Source organism: Venturia canescens, chromosome 1 (genome assembly GCF_019457755.1).
Source record: "Venturia canescens isolate UGA chromosome 1, ASM1945775v1, whole genome shotgun sequence".
Classification (NCBI taxonomy): Eukaryota; Metazoa; Arthropoda; class Insecta; order Hymenoptera; family Ichneumonidae; genus Venturia; species Venturia canescens.
This window is the reverse complement of record NC_057421.1, coordinates 22220704-22241876: the sequence shown is the minus strand read 5'-3', so window position 1 is coordinate 22241876 and position 21173 is coordinate 22220704. Positions and strand designations below refer to the sequence as shown.

The window sequence follows — 21173 nt, the reverse complement described above, 5'->3', positions numbered from 1 at the left end:
TAAATAGCGTTCCGAGGGACGAAATATACTCGTGCAGTTTCGCGAAGGACAGTGAAAATCCAAGCGATGTTTATTCCACGAAAATTGGACGTTGAGCTTGCCCTGAAATGAATAAATCTACGAGAGCGCATCCGAAATCTCTTTGTCCCTTTAAGCCCGGTAAAATTTGAGCTTTAAGCTTGCCCTTCGGTTAGTAGTGCACGAGCAGCGGTCGCGTATCGGTGTGCATGCGAGAAAAAACGACATGCGCAACGGCCCTTTATCGTCGTCTCTCTCGCGAGCGATCTCACACGCGTTTTCGTTCGAATCCCTTTGTCCTTTGTTTGGGCCAACTGCGCGTCGAGCACGAGGACGCAGCGACGAAGCGAAGCGTCGGTTTTCATCGTAAACTCGATGCAAGTGTGTTCTATCTCGTCGTACGTACAATCCTGTTCTATCTATACACTTACAGAGATCGCGTTCGCACCTAGCAACGAACCAAGTAACCCAGTAGCGAACCTCTCGAAAATAATTCGCGCCGGTCGCTTTTGCACTTTGCCAACGTCGCACACAACGAAGAAAGAGCGAAATATAAATATGCGCATATACGTGAACGTAGTTGCGAAATTTTCGGTCTGACCGAGTTTCTATGCAACACACTTGAGCCATTTTAATTCACAGAGGCTAAATAATAGGTCTGATGATGGGAGGAAAAGTGGGAAATTTGCACCGAAGTTTAGGATGGAATTGAAAATACGCTGCAACCGTATTCGATCAATACCGAGGCTTTTTCAGTTGCACTACTTCGAAACATTTTCGTACAAGTTTTTGGTACTTTACTGACATCTCGATGGATGACTGAAAAGAATTATCTTTTTCGTTTGTCAATAAAAAGCTCGGTAAACCAAAACACCATCGATGGCGTTGTCATTAAAACTTAATTGGAGAGGAATGTTTATTGTTATTATATCTCAAAATTTGGAATGAAAAAAAATCGTTCTTCGATGCACCATATCGCTATTGCGAATTATTTGACATGATTTTTATTCATCGCGTTAATCCTAGATTTGTTTCGAGGCTATGAGTTCTTTTATTACTTTGGCAACACACGAAATAAACAGAGCTAGCTGGTCGAAGTAAATAAGCTCGCCTCCGTCATAACGAGTTGGCCCGCTTGTTTGAAAACAAAAAAAACGCCGGCTAGCACGAGCGTGACCTTCGGGAACGAGGAAGAAAGATGGCCGTCGCCGGTAGGATCTGTCATGTCCGACGTTGCCGGAGCAGTTTGGTTCAAATCGAAAATGAGTGGACAAAAATACGAGCGTAGCAAGTATATCATATGGGAATGTACGAACGAAGTGAAACTTTGAGATATGATTTGAGAAATAGAGAAAATTCTTCGTTCTTACCTCTTCCGGCGTCCTGCCGCTCGGTTTCTTGCTCCTCAACGATTTTCTCCACCATGTTCGAGCGAGTTTTATCAATCTTGAGACCCGAAAAAGCGGAAAGTCGAATTTTGTTGTTGTTGTTGTTGTTTTTCGAATGGTTACAATTTCGATCGCGAACTTAATATTCTCGTTATATATATATATATATCTTTTTTCTCTTTAAAATTCTCTTCTATCGCTCCTCAACCGCACCGGTATCAATAATTGTAAAAAAGAGTTCAGTCGTATTTACAAAAAACGCCTAACCACTAAGGTTTACTGTTTACAACGATCGTGCTCTCTTTGTGTTTTATTTTCGTCGCATACGAAAACGCTTCGTCCATACAGGATTTGTATTTTATTTTTTGCTCCTTCCGAGACGAGGCGTTTGTGACAAAAATTCCTCTTCTTGCTTGTGTGGCTCCTGACCAGATGATTTTTTAAGACACCACTGGCTACTAACTCCTTCCCAGATCGATGTATTTATCAGTGGTAGGTATCACAGATATAAATAAATATACAAAGTTTATCTAAACGCTTTCTCACTCACGACTTGAGGGGCAGAAATGAGATTTTCTTCTTCTCGATGGATCTTCAATACAAAAGCCCCAATTACGATCTTCGTTGATTCGTGAGCGATATTCTCCTTTTCACTTTGTTTCTTCCTTCTCTTTGCGTTGTTGTTTTTTATGTTTTAATTTCTTTTTTCTTTAATCTTGAATAAATACTATCACAGACTTTGACACTGCACTTTTCCTTCTCGACGGAAGGTTCCTTCTTTATTTTCCTTCTTCAAAGTGAATCCAAGATTTTCTCCTCTCCCTGTTCTTCTTTTCCTGATGACGTAGCTTCGGAAACACTCGAAAAAAACCAGATGTAAACTTTTTTCGAATAAAATAATATATTAACGACTGATAATATTTTTTTTCTTCTCTTATCAGCCACAAACGTTCTCCAAAACACTCGTTCTCCTCCCACCTCTATCTCTTCCTTGCTTTCTCTCTTTCTTTCTCCCTCCCACCCTTAAAATGCAAAACGTTCGGTCGAGCTTCTCTTGTTTATTTCACCAAGAAGAAGCAACGACGTACAAGTCTCGCTATCACCAAATCCAAATTCCAGCGAAGGTTTGTTGTTTTATCTTCCCACTTATTAGACGGATCGACTACACCTTTTGGTTCTTTCGCAAATGCGAAACAAACCGCTCGATGTAACTGCAACTTCGACGTCGCTGATATTGTTGATGTTGTGGATGTTGAAAATCCGTCGCTATCGCAAAGCCCGTTCGCACGTAGCGTTGATTCGGCTCGGAAGCTCATTAAAAATCCTTCGTGTTAACACATCTGGCCTTCTCTACCGTTCACCTTCCCTCACTGCTCTTAACTCGGCAGCTGGTTTCCGACTGAGGTATAACAAGATGGCCGAACCAAGTACTAGGCTCTCCGCTTCGCAGCGCTTTTTTTCCTATCCCCACCACCTCATTATAGGGAGCATGGAAACACGGCGCGCGCTCTTTCGCGTCCTCCCTCTCTGCGGACCTAGCTACGCTTTTCCCCCACTCTGTCCTCCCCAGTATTCTCACTTCGCACTTGTACAGTAGCGATCGAAAGTAGACTCGATCGAAAGAGAAAAATACCGCGTATACTCGAGCCTTTTTCTAAGACTCATTCGCGACAGCTTCATTCAATATCATCTCTCTTTTGCCGAACAATACAGATACCGACATCTTTGTTGGACACTGCGCGCGCACTCTCCCTTACCGCTCGACACAAAAGTTTCGGTTACAAGTTTCCGCAGCATCATATCGAGTGTTTTTCCGAAGACTGTAAAAAGTACACAAATATAAGGCATTAAACCGTTTCTTTATATTTGCACATACCGAAGCTTTGTTTTTGTGACCAGGACGAGAAAATAATGATGGGCCTTGTGCTGCTGATCACGAAAAAAGTTACGTTAGACAAAGGAACGATGCACAACGCTCTCGATATTTGTCCGTGGATCCACTGGTGCAAAGTTTTTCAAACGAATCGGATGCTTTTTTATATTTCATTTTAACGATAACAAAAAACGTCCCTGCATTCCCTGCTCAATTCCAGAACACGGTTTCTTTGGTGCAAAAGTGAAATTTCTTAAAAATAGAGTCCTTGCGTTTCGAATGAAAACTCGCAACGAAAAACAATCTTGCATCATTCCCGTGCAAACATTGTGCCAATTTGTGTTGTCGGTTGACTATTGACAATTGTTGAATTATTGTGAGAACTCAACAATGCATCGTTACGTCAATCCTCAATAAATTCAGGAGCCAAAATAAATGCTTGTTTTTATCGCTTCGGAACCACAAGAACAATGAAAAGTTTTCAAATAAAAAATCTGACTCGCCATCGGTCATACGTGCTGAGGGAGTTGAAGCTTTTGCAATAGATTATACGAAATACAAACAGCATTACAGGGATACGCTCGAGGCCACGTGAGGCTCTGCCTGCATGTAGTTCGGTTTGGAAGCTGTTTTGGTATGACTATATTTAACGGTAGTCGCCCGATATACTCCCACCACATCGTAAAAGCGTTGAGAAGCGGGGGACTGCCGACGCCCTCTACCTCTCCTTACTCGCTCTCGCTGCTACCCGCTTCTTGTCACGTACGCATCGCGAAATTCGCCAAGCTCGCTGGCTTGTCCGCTCATCGTGAATCGCACAGCTAACGATACTCGATATAAACATACGCACACTTGGGATTACAGTAATTTACCCACTTTTATCGGTAGCTTTTTTTTTTACATCATGCGAAATAATTTCCGCATAATCTGGTTCCAAACGCTTCATGATAAATGACGATTATTCGTCATCGAAGAAGGATGATGCAAATACCGGTCGAAATGTCTGCGCTGCGCGAGTTCAGCGTGACTCACTACATTCGCGATATAATATGGCCACGTTTATACGATCGTGAAAGGTATAGAACATCGCTTGTGGTGTAGGGTCTTGTTTATTTTGGATGGAAATGAAGGGGGGAGCGGGAAGGACGGTCAAACCGTCGTTTCTGGTGACAGCGAACGGTTTGCTCTTTTCGAGCGATTCCCTTTGTCTGAAAACACCTGCGGCCTCCTGAAATTAGGATTTATGAAGTCTGAGCGAATAAAAGGGTGGTGTCTTCGATGGCTCGAAAATTTTGAGAATGATTTTGAGGTTTTTTCGGTTTTTTAACCCTTGCGTCTGGGGTCAGGTTGAGCCCAACATTTTTTTCTCACATGAATAGCATTTACAGATGAGCATCTCATAAGTGAAACCCCCAATATTAAGAAATCGTTATCCCCTCTCTAAAAGTAGGGAGCATAGCCACTTCATACTCCAAAATGAATACACTTTTTGGAACGGTTGCAAAGTGGACTATTTTTCCCTTAAAGCATGATGGTTGTCTGTAAAACTCTGTAAGGATTTTTTTCAGAACACAAAATTTAATTTCTTACGAGAGATTTAACCGAAAAAGTGCTTTTTACGCGCACTATCAACTTTGAGCACGTTTTTGAACGATGAAAAAAGATTTTTTTGGAAATCCGACTTTGCAGCCTTAAAGTTGGATCAATTCACTGCAAAAAGTGACTAAACCTTTTATTCCGAAAAGCGCATAGTTACCGAGATATTCGACGTCAAAAATGACCTGGGGTCAAAGTGACCCCACGTGCACGAAATGTCTCGCTGTGAAGATATGCACACAAGGGTTAATTTTGTATCAACGCAATTTCGTGTTACGACTTTTCTCGGGTTGTGTAGGAAAGGTTTCTGATATTTCAAATCTTCCTCGTCAATTCACGAGTCTCCGGGCGACCTCAAAGTATTGGTCGGACTGGCTTCAAGGTCGTTTTCGTACATCTTTCAGAGAATAACCTAGACTCGTTCTCGAACGTTTTTTATGCAATCATCCCTTCCCTCAAAATATGTGACTATATTTACTGGAAATTTTAGATCCACCTTTGGACGGCAGTAAATTTTTTCTCGTATAGAATCAGGCTATCATCCGTATTTTCGTGCCTGCACGACTGAAACTCAACACTTGATTGAATATGAACAGTAATGACGTGGCGAAAAATATTCTTTTATTTTAGGATGGCTGAGAAGGACGAGGCATTTTTAGGGAAAATCCATCACTTGTTATCGGGATCAAATAAAAATGAAGCTCCGAAACTTGTATTTAAAATCAAATTTTAACTATTGCTAATTGAAGCAAAAACAAATCGTGCTCAGAGTGAAGTAAATCTCAACGCTATTGGTTGAGAATCTCTGAGTTTCTGGCACATTCTTATTCGGGGGAACAAATCGCTGTTGTATATTTCCGTTAAAATCAACTGCGACGTAAAATTTTGGCAATAGACGTTAAGGCACGGAAGACCCAAGCTCGGTCGCCAACGGTAGCAACCGCTTCGTTTTTTTCTTTCCTACCTAGCGAAAGATGGGGTACAAAATGTGACGAAATATCGCGTGCGGGATTACATTGTTTTGATTTGTAGCCGGACTGCGCGCGCAACCACGTTCAACTTAACGAACGGGCCACGTATACGCGTCGCAGTTTCTCACCGCTCGACACCCAGAAGCGCTGCTAGCAGAGCTTCGAGAGCCATGCGCGCGCAGGGGGCGCTGCCTCCACAGATGACGCTCACACGTCACTGCGCGTGCATTTTTTTCTACTGTTCTACACTCATGATCCTTACAGAAAGGGAGAGAAAGACGACAGCAGAAGTGAAATTGTGTGAAGCAACCGCCGCTGCTCAGCGAAAATACGATTTTTTATTATTCCGACGAGTTCAGCTGTTCGTTCTACACCATTTTTTTCCACTGTTCGGAACATGGCCCAAGACGAGAACTCCCCACAATTTTCTCGCGTTCTTTACTACGTTGTCGGAGACAGTTTCCAAAATATTTTCATGCAATTTTATAAAGTAAATTCTCATACAGTTTTTCTACTGGCGGATCGATTGAAATACTTCGATCAACGACTAACAGAATTTATCACGACCCATTCCACATCGGAATGTGTCCGCTTTTCCCACATTTACGAAAGTGTGATCAATTTCGACGCTCAATGTCAAAAGGTCTGCTTTCTGGTTCGCGCGGTTAATAACCTTGAAAAATAGTTCTTATACGTATACGTTACGACAATAACAACAACAGTAGGGTAACATCAGCACTAATTTATTGAAATCTAATGATACACTTTCGGAACAATCCTGAATCGGCGTTCTTGCTCTCCCCTTGAATTTTTCATCGACAAACTTACCAACGATACTTGCAATGAGTGTTCGCAAAACTGATTAAAGAAGTAGGGTTTTGCTTCGAGATTATTCAACGTTCACATTCGATTTCACGGAAACGGATTTTTGAGGTTAAGCAACAAGAAAAATTCAATAAAATTCTTCTGTTTCGCTCTTTTTATGCGTCTCCAATTATGACCTCAGATTTGAAAGATCAATTGAGCATTGTAAATCACATGTGTTCGCGTGTTTTCAAATGGCACGCTTTGGACCGTATAAAAAATAAAAAAATAAACTTCTCTTGTCTGAACTCGTGAGAAAGTGTACCGGGCAACTGCCCTCGAGTTAACAATACGCTCGCATTCTCAATAATTCAAGTGAACACACAACACACGGCACAGTCTGCATTCGCTATTTACAGCGCTGAATGTATCAGCCGATACATAACCTCAAAGTTTCGAGAACGAAAGTGTGATTATTCAATACGATCGTTAGAGGGCTGCTCTCTCCTGTTTTCGAATCGTTAAAAAAATTGTCCAGCATGGTCGGCCAAAGTTTTAGATGAATCGTTAAGAACAGCTCGGCAGTGTCGTCCGACGTGAAATGATTTCATCAGCCATCGACGACGACGATTTTATTTTTTTTTTGTATTCTTCGTGATTCTTTCGTTCACGGCCTTTATATACGGAGATGTGTGTAAAAAAATACTACATCTTGTTTCGTCATCGACGGTGAGATTAAAAAATTCTGAAATCTTGATTATTTTCGAGGCTTCGGACACATGTGGAGCCTCAAGATTAATTAAGAACTCTTCGACAGATTTTTGCCCCGTGCCTGTCGCCAGTGTCCAACCGATGACAACGACACGAATCACGATAATCGGCAGTATTATATCGACGACTTTGGTCGATCCGAAAATTCGATAATGACGAAGAGTAAAGGAAATGAAAAATTTTGTCTGTAGTTTTATAAATTTTGTTCCGGATTCAAAAAATCAAAAGGAACAAAAAGTGTAGGAGAAAATTATCAGTTCACGAATTCGGTAAAACCACCGACTCATTTATTCCCAACTGCAAAAAGACTGCCACCGTACGCGGAGCAGGTGCGCCATGTTTGTCTCCAGGGTCAAGGGGAAGCCCGAGATTCAAGGTCGCCCGACTTATCGCATCTTCACGATCTCATATCCAGCGTAGATGTTACGAATGTAGGTATAGTCGCTTCCGCCTTTTAGCCACAGACTCATACTTTTCCGACCATTGTACACAAAGTGGATCAGCCAAGATTAATATTTTGGGTCGGATAAGAACGTTTTTTCTTCGTAACTGTTGGTATCGTAGCGGAAATCTCGCGTCTCGATATTTACGTCGGAATTTTACTCTTTTTGGTACCAAAAATGAGGTAATTTCATTTCGAAATGATCATTGAAAAAAAAATAAATGAAAAACTTGGAAAAAAAAATTGGTCGTGACATCCAAATCAATTTGTTTTTCTAGTTTTTACAAGATTCGTATCGTCGCACGCTTCCAAGAAATTTATCAACGTTTTCAGGGCCCTTTGCCAATGATTTGATTTTTTATTCAAGTTTTGATCAATTTTGATCGAAGTTACGAGCAAATACACCAACGTTTATTTCAAAATAAATATAAAATTATATGGATGAGTCCACAGATATTTGTATCTATTCGAAGCAAAATACACGAGGGGGTGAGACCGATGACAAGGCACTTGAAAATAAGAACCAGAATTGATGCAAACGTAGAAAAAGATTTATATTTAGCTGACGCGTCGGGGAGGGAATTACGTAGCAAGTGTCATCCAAATTTGTAGCTTTAGACAACGCACTGGAAAATCCGGAGAGTTCCCCTTTAAGCTAACTCCTGTACTGCATGCTAGTCAATTGAGTGCTAAATTTTCAAAACGCTTTTAGACCGAGTTCAACGTACCGATTAAACTTATTGTTAGTAGATATGTATTCAAGCATATTTTATCAACGTGAAAAAATATTCAAAATGATAGTTTTGCAAAACTATCAACTGATAGATGCAAATTTCCATGATGACACATTTTCACAGCTATTTTTCAAAGAATCATCTGTATTTTTTAACCGATTTTACTGCACCAAGTCTCATTTTGTTCCTCAACTGATCCTCTACGAATTCACCAAGTGGATTTCCCTTTAAACTCATTCCTTCAGAAATTATGAATGAAAAAGTTTTTTCACTTAATGAACAATTAGCTGCAACAGTGAAACGATCGAGTTAAAAAAAACAACTACACGGTCGCTTCATAGAGAACCGGTTGACGAACAAAATGAGACTTGTTGCAATAAAATCGATAAAAAAACACAGATAATTCATTGGAAAATACCGGTGAAAATGTGTCAGCGTGGAAATTTGCATTTATCAGTTAATGGTTTTGTAAAACTAGCGTTTTTAATATTTTTACATCTTAATAAGATATGCATGCTGTAATACAAATCCACTAACAATACATTTAATCGGTACGTTAAACTTGGTCTAAAAGCGTTTTGAAAATTTAGCACTCATTTGACTAGCATGCAGTACAGGAGTTACCTTAAGTGGAAACCGCCCCTCTGTGTTCTTCCAGCGGATTATGCCTCTTGCGTATGCTGTATAAAAGCGAGGTGCGTTACTCGTGGGTTTCTCGACGCGGTTCGTTAACTCGTTTAACTTTTTTTCACTCATTTTTTATGCTTTTTTTTATCTTCAACATTTTTTCATCTGGTTCAGATATTTTTTTCGTTTTTTTTTTTTTCGTTAAAAGTACCATTCGATCAAATGGATACGAAAGTCGGAAGAAGAGGATGAAAAGATTTTAAGGCGACTTCCATTCGTGCGCGGGGTTTTTGTGTACGTCGCTCGTTTCAAGCCCAATAAACCGGTTTGTGACTCTAGCTGTTTTTTTACGGATTCATGTTCTCTGGTTTAATCGTAAGGCGACAAAAAAACTGGTTCATCTTATATTTCGGGGTTTTTTAAAAATCTGAATATTGTTGTAACATCCCACAAAAATTCCAATTTTGCTGCAATCGATCGTATATCGATTTCTTCATCATTTTTGGTTTTTTCGTACCCTCACATCAGCTTAAATATCTCCTATCAGCTTAAATATTTCAATTAATTCGTACGATTAACTACGAATTTCGCTGATTCTCCTTGCAGATAAAACCATCCGATATTTCTTCATGGAGCACGTATTTGTTTTTCTATTCATTATATTTATTCTTAAGGATATATTGCACAGGCGATACAATGTTGCCATGCTAAACCATGCTAAAAACATTAAAAAATTCAAAATGATCAGAATTTTATAAAATTTGGTGAACATATTCTTTAGTGCCAAATTTGACAATACACATTTTTTAAGATTTTTCTTCTGTACAGTTATCGAGTAATTGATCACTAAAGTTCACGTGTATAAGCATAGCGTTTCCATATATATAGGTATACATTCCGGGCATAAGAAATCTGCTTTAATGCGTAATTACTTGATAACTAAACAGAAGAAAATTTTGAAAAAATTTGTGTTTTCGCACTTGATGTTGAAGAACATTATCACCAAATTTGATTAATTTCTAATTATTTCGACTTTTGTATCATTCACCCTTAAGCTAGATCGTACACGCAGGGTCGTATTTTATGGGTGTCCAAATTGGGTGAATTTTAACTTCCTGATTAAAGATATTATCACTCTATATAATGTCGCAGAGCTATTAATTCAAAATTGTGAATAAATTATTTCAACTTATTCTATGGCGAATGAAATTACAAGCCATTAATTAACTGGGGACCCATCACCGACTGAACCCCAAATTTTACTCGTCACAGGGAAAACACAAGTGGAAATGGATCAATAAAAAAGTATTAATAAATAACCAAGAAGAAACAAAATGCCGAAATAAGCATCAAATCTGAGGTTATACGAACGCTCGTTACCAATTTCGTTCAATCTTTAACGTAATATATCTTTGTTACTAGTAAGACAATCGTCTCCAATTCTTTCCCTTCATTCACGGAGAGAATTTTATAGTAAAAATTACTATGTTTTCATAGTAACGTCGGGCCACATCGATATTATAACAATAATCGCTACAGAGTGTGTCAAATAATGCAAAAGTTTGGGGAACCATTACCACAGTTCAAAGTATAAATAACGCGTTGTACTATATAAAAAATGAACACCGAGCGAATTTTTATCAAAAACATAGTAAATAATGAAATGATTCGATGAAAATTTAGGAGATAACATAGCAGTCGTTTCTCTGTGCTATACGAAAAATTCGCATAGTTTCGTATTTTTCCTTTTACCATACTGAATTTTGCTCAATTACATAGCAAAATTCATGCGCCCACCAATTATATGAGGCGTTGCGAGTATAAACATGAAAATTAACCAGTGGCACATAGTAAAAGTTCAAACAATTTGTCCAGTCCAATTCACCAATTTTTAACATTTCGCCAAAGACACGAGTGACATTCAGATATCGATACATCGTTCGATGTAAGAATGTCGCGGACATAAATTTTGCCTGTCGTCCATAGTAAAATTTGAGAGAACTGCTTTCGGCATTTTTCTAGCAAATTCATCCGAAATATTCGTATAAAAGTCTCTCTGTGTTATATACTTCACGGTTATTGAGTACTTTTTCATAAACTTTGTAAGACGCGTTCATTTGTTATATGAAAAGATAAACTATTTTTTGATAATAATAATGAACCTTTATCTAAATGACCAAGACGCGAAGCCTTTAAAATTTGATATGTGCTTATCAGTCGACTATTTTTTAAAACTATGTAAATTTCAAGACTTTCTTAAGAAAATCGTTTCGTGCTTCAAGGAACTTAAATTATTAATTTTTTTTTTAGAATCAGCTGATTTTTAATATTTTCCAGCTTCAACAACAGCGCCATGCTGAAGGGCGCATGTCTAGGAGGAACATTTTCGCTTTGATCAAAACAGACTCCACTTGGTTAAAAATCAATGCGGATTAAGTTAAAATGAAATTCTGTCAATGGTCAAGAAAAATTGCAAAGGCTGATCCGAAAATGGAATGTCGGCGTCTCGAGGAACTAGTTAAATAAGATACGATCGTTTTCTCATTCGAAATGACCATTTTTGGAATTTTAATTATACACTCAACGTTTGTACATACGACATTTATGACTGACTGAGATATACACGGAAGATGTGGACGCGGAAATGAGGCGCTGAGAGCTGCAATGAGAAACGAGGCCAAGTTAATGAAACGTTTATAAAATATTTAGTTGGGCATATCACGATGGATTGCTATCGTGCTTACGACACAGCCGCAAAGTGTGCGGAGTGCTGGTCACACTCGCATTGTCCGCGGTCGAATATGAATGAGCGTAAATACGTGATCACACTTTGAGATTCATTCTTTCAGACGCGGAAACCGATAGCTCAAAATCGTAAATTTTCATTCCACCTCGAGAATTGAATTCGCTGGATTAAGGGGATTGTAATCGTTCTCAGCACTCAATGAACGATATCGACGTGTCGGAAACCCTCTCAAGTTTTGTTGCAGTGGATTTCCGATTTTTGAAACTGCAGATCTGCTTCGATCGAATTTTAATGCAATTCAAAAATTGCATTTTAGGAAGCCGACGCTAGGTTTGTCAGCAATGCATAAAAAACTTGCCTCAGCATGCATTCGTGGTTCGTGGCGAGGAGTAACGAGCCGAAACACACTAAAAGGCTCGTTTTTCTATGAAAAAAACGTAATCAACATTTCATCGATTTCAAATGAAGAGAGCGAGTTTCGACGAAGTGCAATAAATTTTAGAGTGACATAACAGCCAGAAGAGTAGAAGTTTGCGACGATTATGCGTGACCGTTCCGTCGAATCGAGCCGTAATACATCGATAAATGTAAATATCGATCGATGGTAGCACAATAGAGGAATGATGATGCGAGCATGGATCATTATTTCTTACATAATTTGGCGAGCCAGAGTGACGAGTTTGAACGGAGGACCGAGGATGAAGGAACAAATCTCTGGAATGGTAATTCGCTAAGTTTTTCAAAACGTTTTTTTTTGCATCGAAGCGACGTTTCGACTGGATCTATCAAACCAGACATGCACGTGTACGTCCTTCAACTCTTGTCGAACATTCCGAACGTGCGCATACAAATTTTCGTTTATTCAGTCACGCGAGCTCAGTTTTGCGTGATACATGAGGGATGAGCGAAGAGATATTATCGTAGTGTGTGCACTCCGAGATAAAAATCGTGATAATTCGGCACACGTGGCTTCGGAGGAAAAAAAATGAATATCGATTGAACGATATATTTGCAATATTTGAAAATACGATTCGCTCGCTTATTTTCTCGTCGATCGTAATCGATGCGTGAAAATCTGTTGCTCGTTCACTTTTTGCGGTAATCTTGCAAGCATTGTAATACCGCGTGTCTCGTCCACTTCCGATGCCGCAATTCGCCTTATCTCAATGGCCGAATCGATGGATAAATCGATTGTAATTTTCCTAACAGAAGTCGATCGAGCTATTCAAGTGATCGACACCAATTTCGACGATTTGGGTTCGTCTCCACTTTCGTGCACAAAAATCGCGAAGATTTCGAGGTTCACGAGCACCCGTGTGACTCGCGGATTCGAGTCCTTGGCTCCTGATTTTTTGGCTCATTTGCAAGCGACGAAATTTCAGGGGCGCATGTTGCCGAATCTACAACGAATTTTTGCTTATCTTTCACGCACTGCGCGCGGTTCGCTTTTTTTTTTCTCGTCTTTTCGTGTTGTATAACACTGGGGAATTCTTTTAGCGCGTGCAAATTAATGAGTCTGAAGAAAAAGAAGAGTTTTTATCGGACAGCCCCGAATATTTTCGTATCTCTCTCGCTCTCTTCGGAGCTTCCGGCTCTCTGTTTCTTATTCTTCCTTCTGGCTGGATTAGAGTCGCACGTGGTGTTTCGAAGCCCAAGGTTACAACAGGGGCCCGATGGGACATTCGAGTTGGGAAAAGAAATGTATTGTATTCGCAATGCACGAACGTTTGACAGGCGAGACGCGGAGATTAGTTTGTGGGTCAGGACTAGTACTTTATTACTAGTAAGACAATCGTCTCCAATTTTTTCCAGACCTTAATTATATATTTCATTGTTATTGCGTACTTTTTCATAAACTTCGTAAGAAGCGTTCATTCGTTATATGGAAAGACGAACGATTTTTTACGCATATCCCCGTGTATTTTTCTACATATGTAAACACATTTATCTCAATAACCATTAAGACGAACCCTTTAAGGAAGTTGAAGCGATATATATAGGACATCATACGAAAAATACATTAGATTTTATTATTGCAAAATAATGAATTGAAAATTTACGTGAATCTTCTTGAATAGCGCTTAATTATGTGTGAAAAATTTGAAGAGGTTTCACCGCCTGGTAATCGAGATATTCATTGTCGAAAATGACAAGGTTAAACACGGGCTCTTATGGAAGCTTTCAAAAAATTGCAAACTTTAACAACAAATATCTCAATTTCACGACGGTGAATCATCGGCATATCCCGCCAGAAGTTTAATACTGTCTTAAGCTTTCTGTTTAAAAAACTTTAATGTGCAAAGTTGGAAAATAGTTTTAACATAAGATACGCTTCAACCTCCTTAAAATATGATATGCGTGTCAGTCGACTACTCATTGAAACTCTGTCGAAATTTCAAGACTTTCTTAAGTGAATCGTTTCGTGCATGAACTACCTTAAAAATTGTATATAAAAATAGACGATAACGTTATTCCCTCATTCGATATTTTTTTGTGGAGTGCTCTTTCGGAATGGATAATATCAGTGAGAGATGAACAATGTTTTTTGCGTCGCAGATGAGTAACTGTGATTGAATTGAGACCTGAAAATATTCATTATAAAAAACGAGTTCATATATTATTTTCGTCGTTCTATTTGTAAATACAAAAAGCGACCATGTGATAATTATCGAAAGAGGAAAAACAACAGCCCGAGGGGTGGAGTTATCGAGAAGAGTTCAAATAAATGAAAAAATAAAGCATCGTAAATGATAATAAAAGAGAAGTCGTTGAATAACAAACTAGTAGAAAGGATAGCACTTCTGTACAGTACAAATCAGTACTTTTATACACGTATAAGTAAAATTGCATTTTAGGAACTCGACGCTAGGTTTGTCAGCAATGCATAAAAAAACTGGCCTCAGCATGCATTCGCGGAGAGGAGTAACGAGCCGAAACACACCGAAAAATTGAATCGAATCAATTTTTTGCGGAAACGGCGCAGGCTCGTTTTTCTATATATAAAAAAAAAACTTAATCAACATTTCATCGGTTGCTGCGTTCCGGGTTTTTTCATTCGATTCTACCGATGGAAACGAAGAGAGCGAGTTTTGACGAAGTGCAATAAATTTTGGAGTGACGTAACGGCCAGAAGAGTAGAAATTAGCGACGTTTGTGCGTGACCGTTCCGTCGAATCGATCAGCCGAATCAACATCGGTCCCCGCTAACTTCGATGCAGTCAAAGGACAAGAACATTTCGCAAGAAAAACAACAGTACGAATCAACATTCACGAGACAATAATTCGGATCAAGTCTTTAACGAGAAAACTAAAAAAAAATGGACATATTCAAGAGGCGAAAGCGTTTTCTTGCGGTACGAAGAACGTGTGAGGAGAGCAACGTTCACGTGCACGCGCGAGAGAAGCTCATCGGAGTCCCGAGGCTCCCCGGTGCCTATAATAACAGCTCGAACCGGTTTACAACAATCTTGAGTGAGCCGATGTGTATAGAGTTGTGGTGGCACTCGCGCAGTATGGAGTTATAATGGAAGTTTTAAGTGGGAGAGGAAGGCGAAGAGTTCCCTGCCCACTGCGCGTATATCGTACACGGAGCTCTGTTTTCATTTCATTCGGTTTTTTATATGTGTGTGTGTGTGTGTGTGCATATACGTTTGTGCACGTTCACTAGGAATTGGTCAGAGCAAATACAGTTTCAGTCGTAATTGAATTTGGATGATTAAAGTGACGCCGTTTTTGAGGCCTTTATAGAGGCCGGGGCAAAACGGAGTACCTCAGAAAATATTGTGCTTTTCAGAAATTTTCGAAGCTCCTTCTATTTCTTACTCGTAAATACGAAGAAATTTAATGTAATTTTTTTAGTTAAAAAAAAAATGTACCAAAACAGGCCATTCCCGCACAGATTTGTGCACATTTTTTTCAATAGAATTTTAATCCACTGCATCTTGACTCGAAGGAAAAGAGAAGAATATCCGAAATAGATGAAAATTGTGAAAAGTATAAAAAAAATTTTTTTTTCTTAAATGAAAAAAAAAAAGTTCGAAGAGAAGAATATTGGAAAGAATACCATTTTTTTCATTTATAGAAAAATATCAGATTGATAAAATAAAAAATAATTTGTAATTTTTGATGCCTCGATCTTTCCTCGCCGTCCGCTTTCATATGATTTTCTGCAACGGGAAAGACCTTCGATTCCTCGTGAAATGCTGTTGCTCGTATTCGCGATATTAATGGACTGAAAAAAAATGCGATGTCGTAATTCATTGAGGCGTTTAAACGCTTTTTAGCGACTGTTCAGGTCACAAAGGGCAGAAACGAATGTTGAAACTGAGTCATTTGTATTATTAAGTCGCTCGTGAAATACTTATTTGTGATATTGAATAAATCTTAGTAAAAAAGGTCAACTGATGAAGCGCGCATCGACAAAGCCACACTCGAATTACAGTGCAAAGAAATTGGCTCTTCGTGAACGACGAATGCAAGAAACGGAACGGCAAAAGCTGCTCTCGCGATGACTCTCACGGAAGAAATTGATACATGCTTCAATAAAGAGTTGCAGTAATGGCATAGCTGTCTCAAATGTGGCTTTTCCAAAGTCTGCTCAGCAGTGGTTTTTTCAAATAAAAGTTACGTTATTTAACGGTAGTTCATTTTCCGTGTAAAAACTCCAGGAATTCTGTCCTCGGTCGTTCAATGGAGAAACTGATGAGCTCTCGAGTTGAGTTGAGAACGAGACTAAAAATCAGTAGTTTTCCAATGAAAAAAAGTTTCCTCACAAAATCTTATTCGAATCGACCAAATGTCAAATATTCAATCACGTCTGACTCTGAGTCGATTGAGAAAAAATAATGGCACAAGTGTTATTGCGTTTCGTAGCTGTGGAATGAAAATCAGTGACGAGCTTTCTTCACTGTTACTCGACAAGGCACACGCAATGATAGGATCAAATTGGCTCTGGCGTTTCGAAATACCAAAGAGCGAGCGTGAAGCGGATCGGGAGGATTGCGAACGAAGCGGCAACGCAGTACAGCGAAAAGACGCCGAGCCAGCAACGCAGCATTTGCAGTGAAAAAGGCTCTGCACAGGCCACTTCACAGATACGCTCGGCCAAACTGAAGTCCCAGGGAGCAACATAGGACGGGACATTTCATGAGTTATTCAAACTCGTTCCAAGCTGAAAGTGCCCAAATTCGATATTTTCGTTCAATATCCGACGCCAAACAACATTGAGATTCGACTGATTTTTTTTTTTTTTGGTCATTCAATTAAAAGGAGCGAGAATTTCAGTGAATTCGTTTCACTGGCTCGCATCGTTACTTTGAATTCGTTACTCGCATCGTTTTCTTTGAATATCGTTCAAAATTGTGTTGCAACAAGAAGAAAAATATTTAGAATATTCACGGTAATACGATATTTTTAAAAACTGAAAGAATTTTGACTGGAAAAACATTGTATTTGGATATAAATTTAAAAGGATTATGATTATGAAGAATTTGTAAGCTAGCCGAGGAAAATGTTCAGTGGAATGACTCAAACTCGTTGCAGCACCGTGGCAATACGCAGCTGACGAAAAAAATTAAATAAGAAAAAGTTGAAATATGCATATGTGCATATAAAGCAAAGCAGAATAGCATTGCTTCGAAGAATACGTAAACATGAATAACGCTTTTGACAGCTGCCTGGGTTTGTTTTGTAACGAGGATGATTCATCGGTGCTTAAAAGGTATTATTTTCTTTATATTTTATTACATTGACAAACGCTCGACTACGCTGCTTCGCCAAATCCGTGACTGTGAGCATCGATTAAATAATCGCTATACACGCACACGTTTTTGTACGATTTTTTTTTCAATTTGTCGTTGAGCTCGTTTTTCCAATGATTCTATGATTTTCAATATCTACGACGACTGTTGCTACATGATTCTGGTTTCTTTCATTATTCATTAAAAATTCGTCACAAATGGTTGAACAATTAAATTTCAAATAGTCTCGAATGAAGATTTTGTGGAAGAATTAGAAAATGTTTTATGCAACATTAAGGAGGCTGGATCACGAAATCAAAATAATCAGAATTTTATAAAATTTGGTGATAACATTCTTTGTGGCAATAAATGCAATTTTTTTCAAATTTTTTTACCACACGGTTATCGAATAATTGAGGGTTAAATCAAAGCTTTTATGCACGAGATGTATAACTGTATATGTGTAAACTATATGCTTATACACGTGAACTTTAGTGTTCAATTACTCGAGAGCTATGTGGTAGAAAAATCTAAAAAAATTTGTATTGTCTTATATATTTTTAAAGAATACATTTACCAAATCTTATTAAATTCTTATCATTTTGAAATTCTTAATATTTTTAACATGGTTTAGTATGTCAACATTGTATCGTCGAGATCCACCCTCCTTAATTGGACAAAGCTTATGATTAATCGGTTCAAAAACAGCGATCAGTTTTCAACTGAAATTATTTAGTCAACTCTTGTTCTTACTGTGTGCAATGAGAGTTTGGATTGCGTAGCAAATGGTAGAATAAAATGAGCAACGAAGAAAGACAATTCGTGAAATACGTTCTCGGATCGTGCGTCTCTATTTTTGGTAAAAATTTTCCAAACGAGGCGGAGGAATATCGCGTGATCGATTCCATGCAACCGAGCTTTCTCGCTTCTTCTATTTCACAGACAAAATATAACGGTTGTACACGTTCCTTCAAAAGTTGTGTTCTAGCTGTTCAAGAAATAAGTGGTAAAGAAAAAAATAAAACTACAAAATTGAATAAACCCATGGACACTTTAGTTTCAGTCAATAAATGATAAAATATTTGAAAAAATATATTCTCAAATAAAAAAAAAATCTTCAAAGAAATAGAGAATTGAGATGATTAAGCATTGCGTGGAATATCAAATTTTTCTTAACCCTCAACAAACCCGGGTACAGAAATGACGAAGAATTTTTCTCCCCAAAATTACACTATCTATTCCCGTACTAAAATTGGCACTTTTGGTGAGCTCTGTACGAGCAGCCGGAACTATTTTTCGTTATAATTTGAGGCGTTCCAGTTGGTCGATGCAGGTGAGTCACTGGTCGATGCTAAACGGATAAACAATTTTTAATGCGCACTCACTTACCGATGAGGTGGTTCGATCTGCGGCGCACACTCGCTCTACACAAGTGGATGAAGTTTGGCGATTAAATTTCTTCATTGTGAAGAACGTCGAACGAATCTTACGTGTATTATATTTGGATGACTCAGTAATTGGAATATAAACGTTAAAAATTGTACCGAAACTGCGTGCACGTAAAAACTGAAAGCGCGATGCGATGAACAAGACTGACCGAGGTGAAATATTTGGCGTTTAAAAATACTCGCTTTTTCTACGGTACTCGAAGATTCATATTTGTGAAAATTTGTTCTATCGAATATATGGAATTGCAGTTGTTTCGTGTTATCGATTATTCGCTTTTTCCCACGATATTCAAAGTTCTGAGAATCGACGAAGAATTTTTTCATTTCCTGTTGAAAATAATTGGAAATTTCAGTACAAGCGATAAAAATCGACTGAGGATGAAAACATTTCATGAAAAATCGGACACGAGTGAGCATTTGTAAATGTTTTTTTTTTTTATTACTAAAATTTCAATCTCTCATTGACTGCACGATTCGATACATTTCGTCGAATCATTCTCGATCGAGGTACTCACACGATGGAGACGTAGCTTCGCTCCCTTCGCATCCGCTTTCCTTTTCCCCTACTTCCGGGTTTTCCTCGACCTCCCCAATCGCCGACACCATCTCATACTGGAACTGATGAAAAAGAAGAGGATCTCAACGGAGTGAAAAACTTTCGATATTGATAAACGAACGTAGGTGCATACATAAAAATTGATGGACAAATAAATGTAAACTGATTCGGAATTTTTTTTTACGAAGGGTGCATCACGGAATCAAAATAATCAGAATTTGATCAAATTTCGTGATAACATTCTTTGGCATCAAATACACAAATGCAATTTTTTTCAAATTTTTTTACCACTTAGTTATCGCATAATTGAGCGTTAAATCGAAGTTCTTATGCACGAGAAAAATCTAAAAAAATTTACACTACAGGTCAAAAGTTTCCGGCCTAAAATTTGGAAAAGTTTTGTGCCACGACGCCGGTAGTGAATATATCTGGACGCAACGAGGCGCATTTTAAAGAGGAGACATTAGGCTTCAATTTGATTTTTTTGACAAGTCTCCACGACTTTTTTTACGTGTACTACGTCATTTTGAAAACGTTCGTTTTTCGGAATTTTTTTTTCTCGTTTTCGACTGTACCGTGTTTTGAGATTAAATTTTTTGTCATCAATTTTGCGAGCGAGTCCTCTAAGACACAAGCTCCAAAGAAACGAACTCCAATAATAAAGAGTAAAAACATAAAAATTTGCAAATCAAAAAAATTGGCAAAAAAATCGAAAAAAATTTTAATGAACTCGAAATGATAAAGTGAAACTGCTTTCTCTCTTAGAATTCTACCAAAAACCCCCATCGCTTTCGATTTATAACAATCAATGCACTGTGGAGGTTCCACTGAAAAATTGATAAAAAAAAAGTTTTTAAAAAAAAATCTAAAAAAATTCCAGCGATTAAAACAATCCCAGACGCAACTTTTTTCACTCTTGGAAAAATTCTATGAAATCTAATAGTTCTCGCGGTACTCGGCAATTTCTGAAATTTGTCTTTTTTTGCTAAAAACGAGATAACTCTGCGAAAAAAAAATCGTATTAAACTTTTTCAAAAATTAAATTAAAGCTGAGGCTTGTGTCTTAGAGGACTCGCTCGCGGAATTGACGACAAAAAATTTATTCTCAAAACGCGGTACAGTTGAAAACGAAAAAAAAAATGCCGAAAAACGAACGTTTTCAAAATGACGTAGTACACGTAAAAAAAGTCGTAGAAACTTTTCAAAAGAATCAAATTGAAGCCTAATGTCTCCTCTTTGAAATGCGCCTCGTTGCATCCAGATATATTCACTATCAGCGTCGTGGCACAAAAAAAAGCGCGGGAACTTTTCCAAATTTTTGTCCGGAAACTTTTGACCAGCAGTGTATATTGTCTAATATATTTTTAAATAATACATTTACCAAATTTTATAAAATTCTTATCATTTTGAAATTCTTAATATTTTTAACGTAATTTAGCATGGCAACATTGTATCGTCACG

The 21173-nt window shown here is 38.3% G+C and overlaps 1 protein-coding gene across 3 annotated transcripts in view; it reads right to left on the bottom strand.

The window, feature by feature from the left end:
- Lk6 (Lk6 kinase) overlaps positions 1-21173 on the bottom strand; it is a 72879-nt gene that overhangs the window by 20165 nt on the left and 31541 nt on the right. For 2 of the 3 annotated variants that reach the window (XM_043433240.1, XM_043433241.1), the window contains exon 2: positions 19672-19774. In XM_043433240.1, the coding sequence (XP_043289175.1) occupies positions 19672-19774 (103 nt within the window). Of the gene's footprint in view, positions 1-1388; positions 3141-19671; positions 19775-21173 lie in introns of those variants that run through there. The other variant, XM_043433242.1, reaches the window with a different exon arrangement.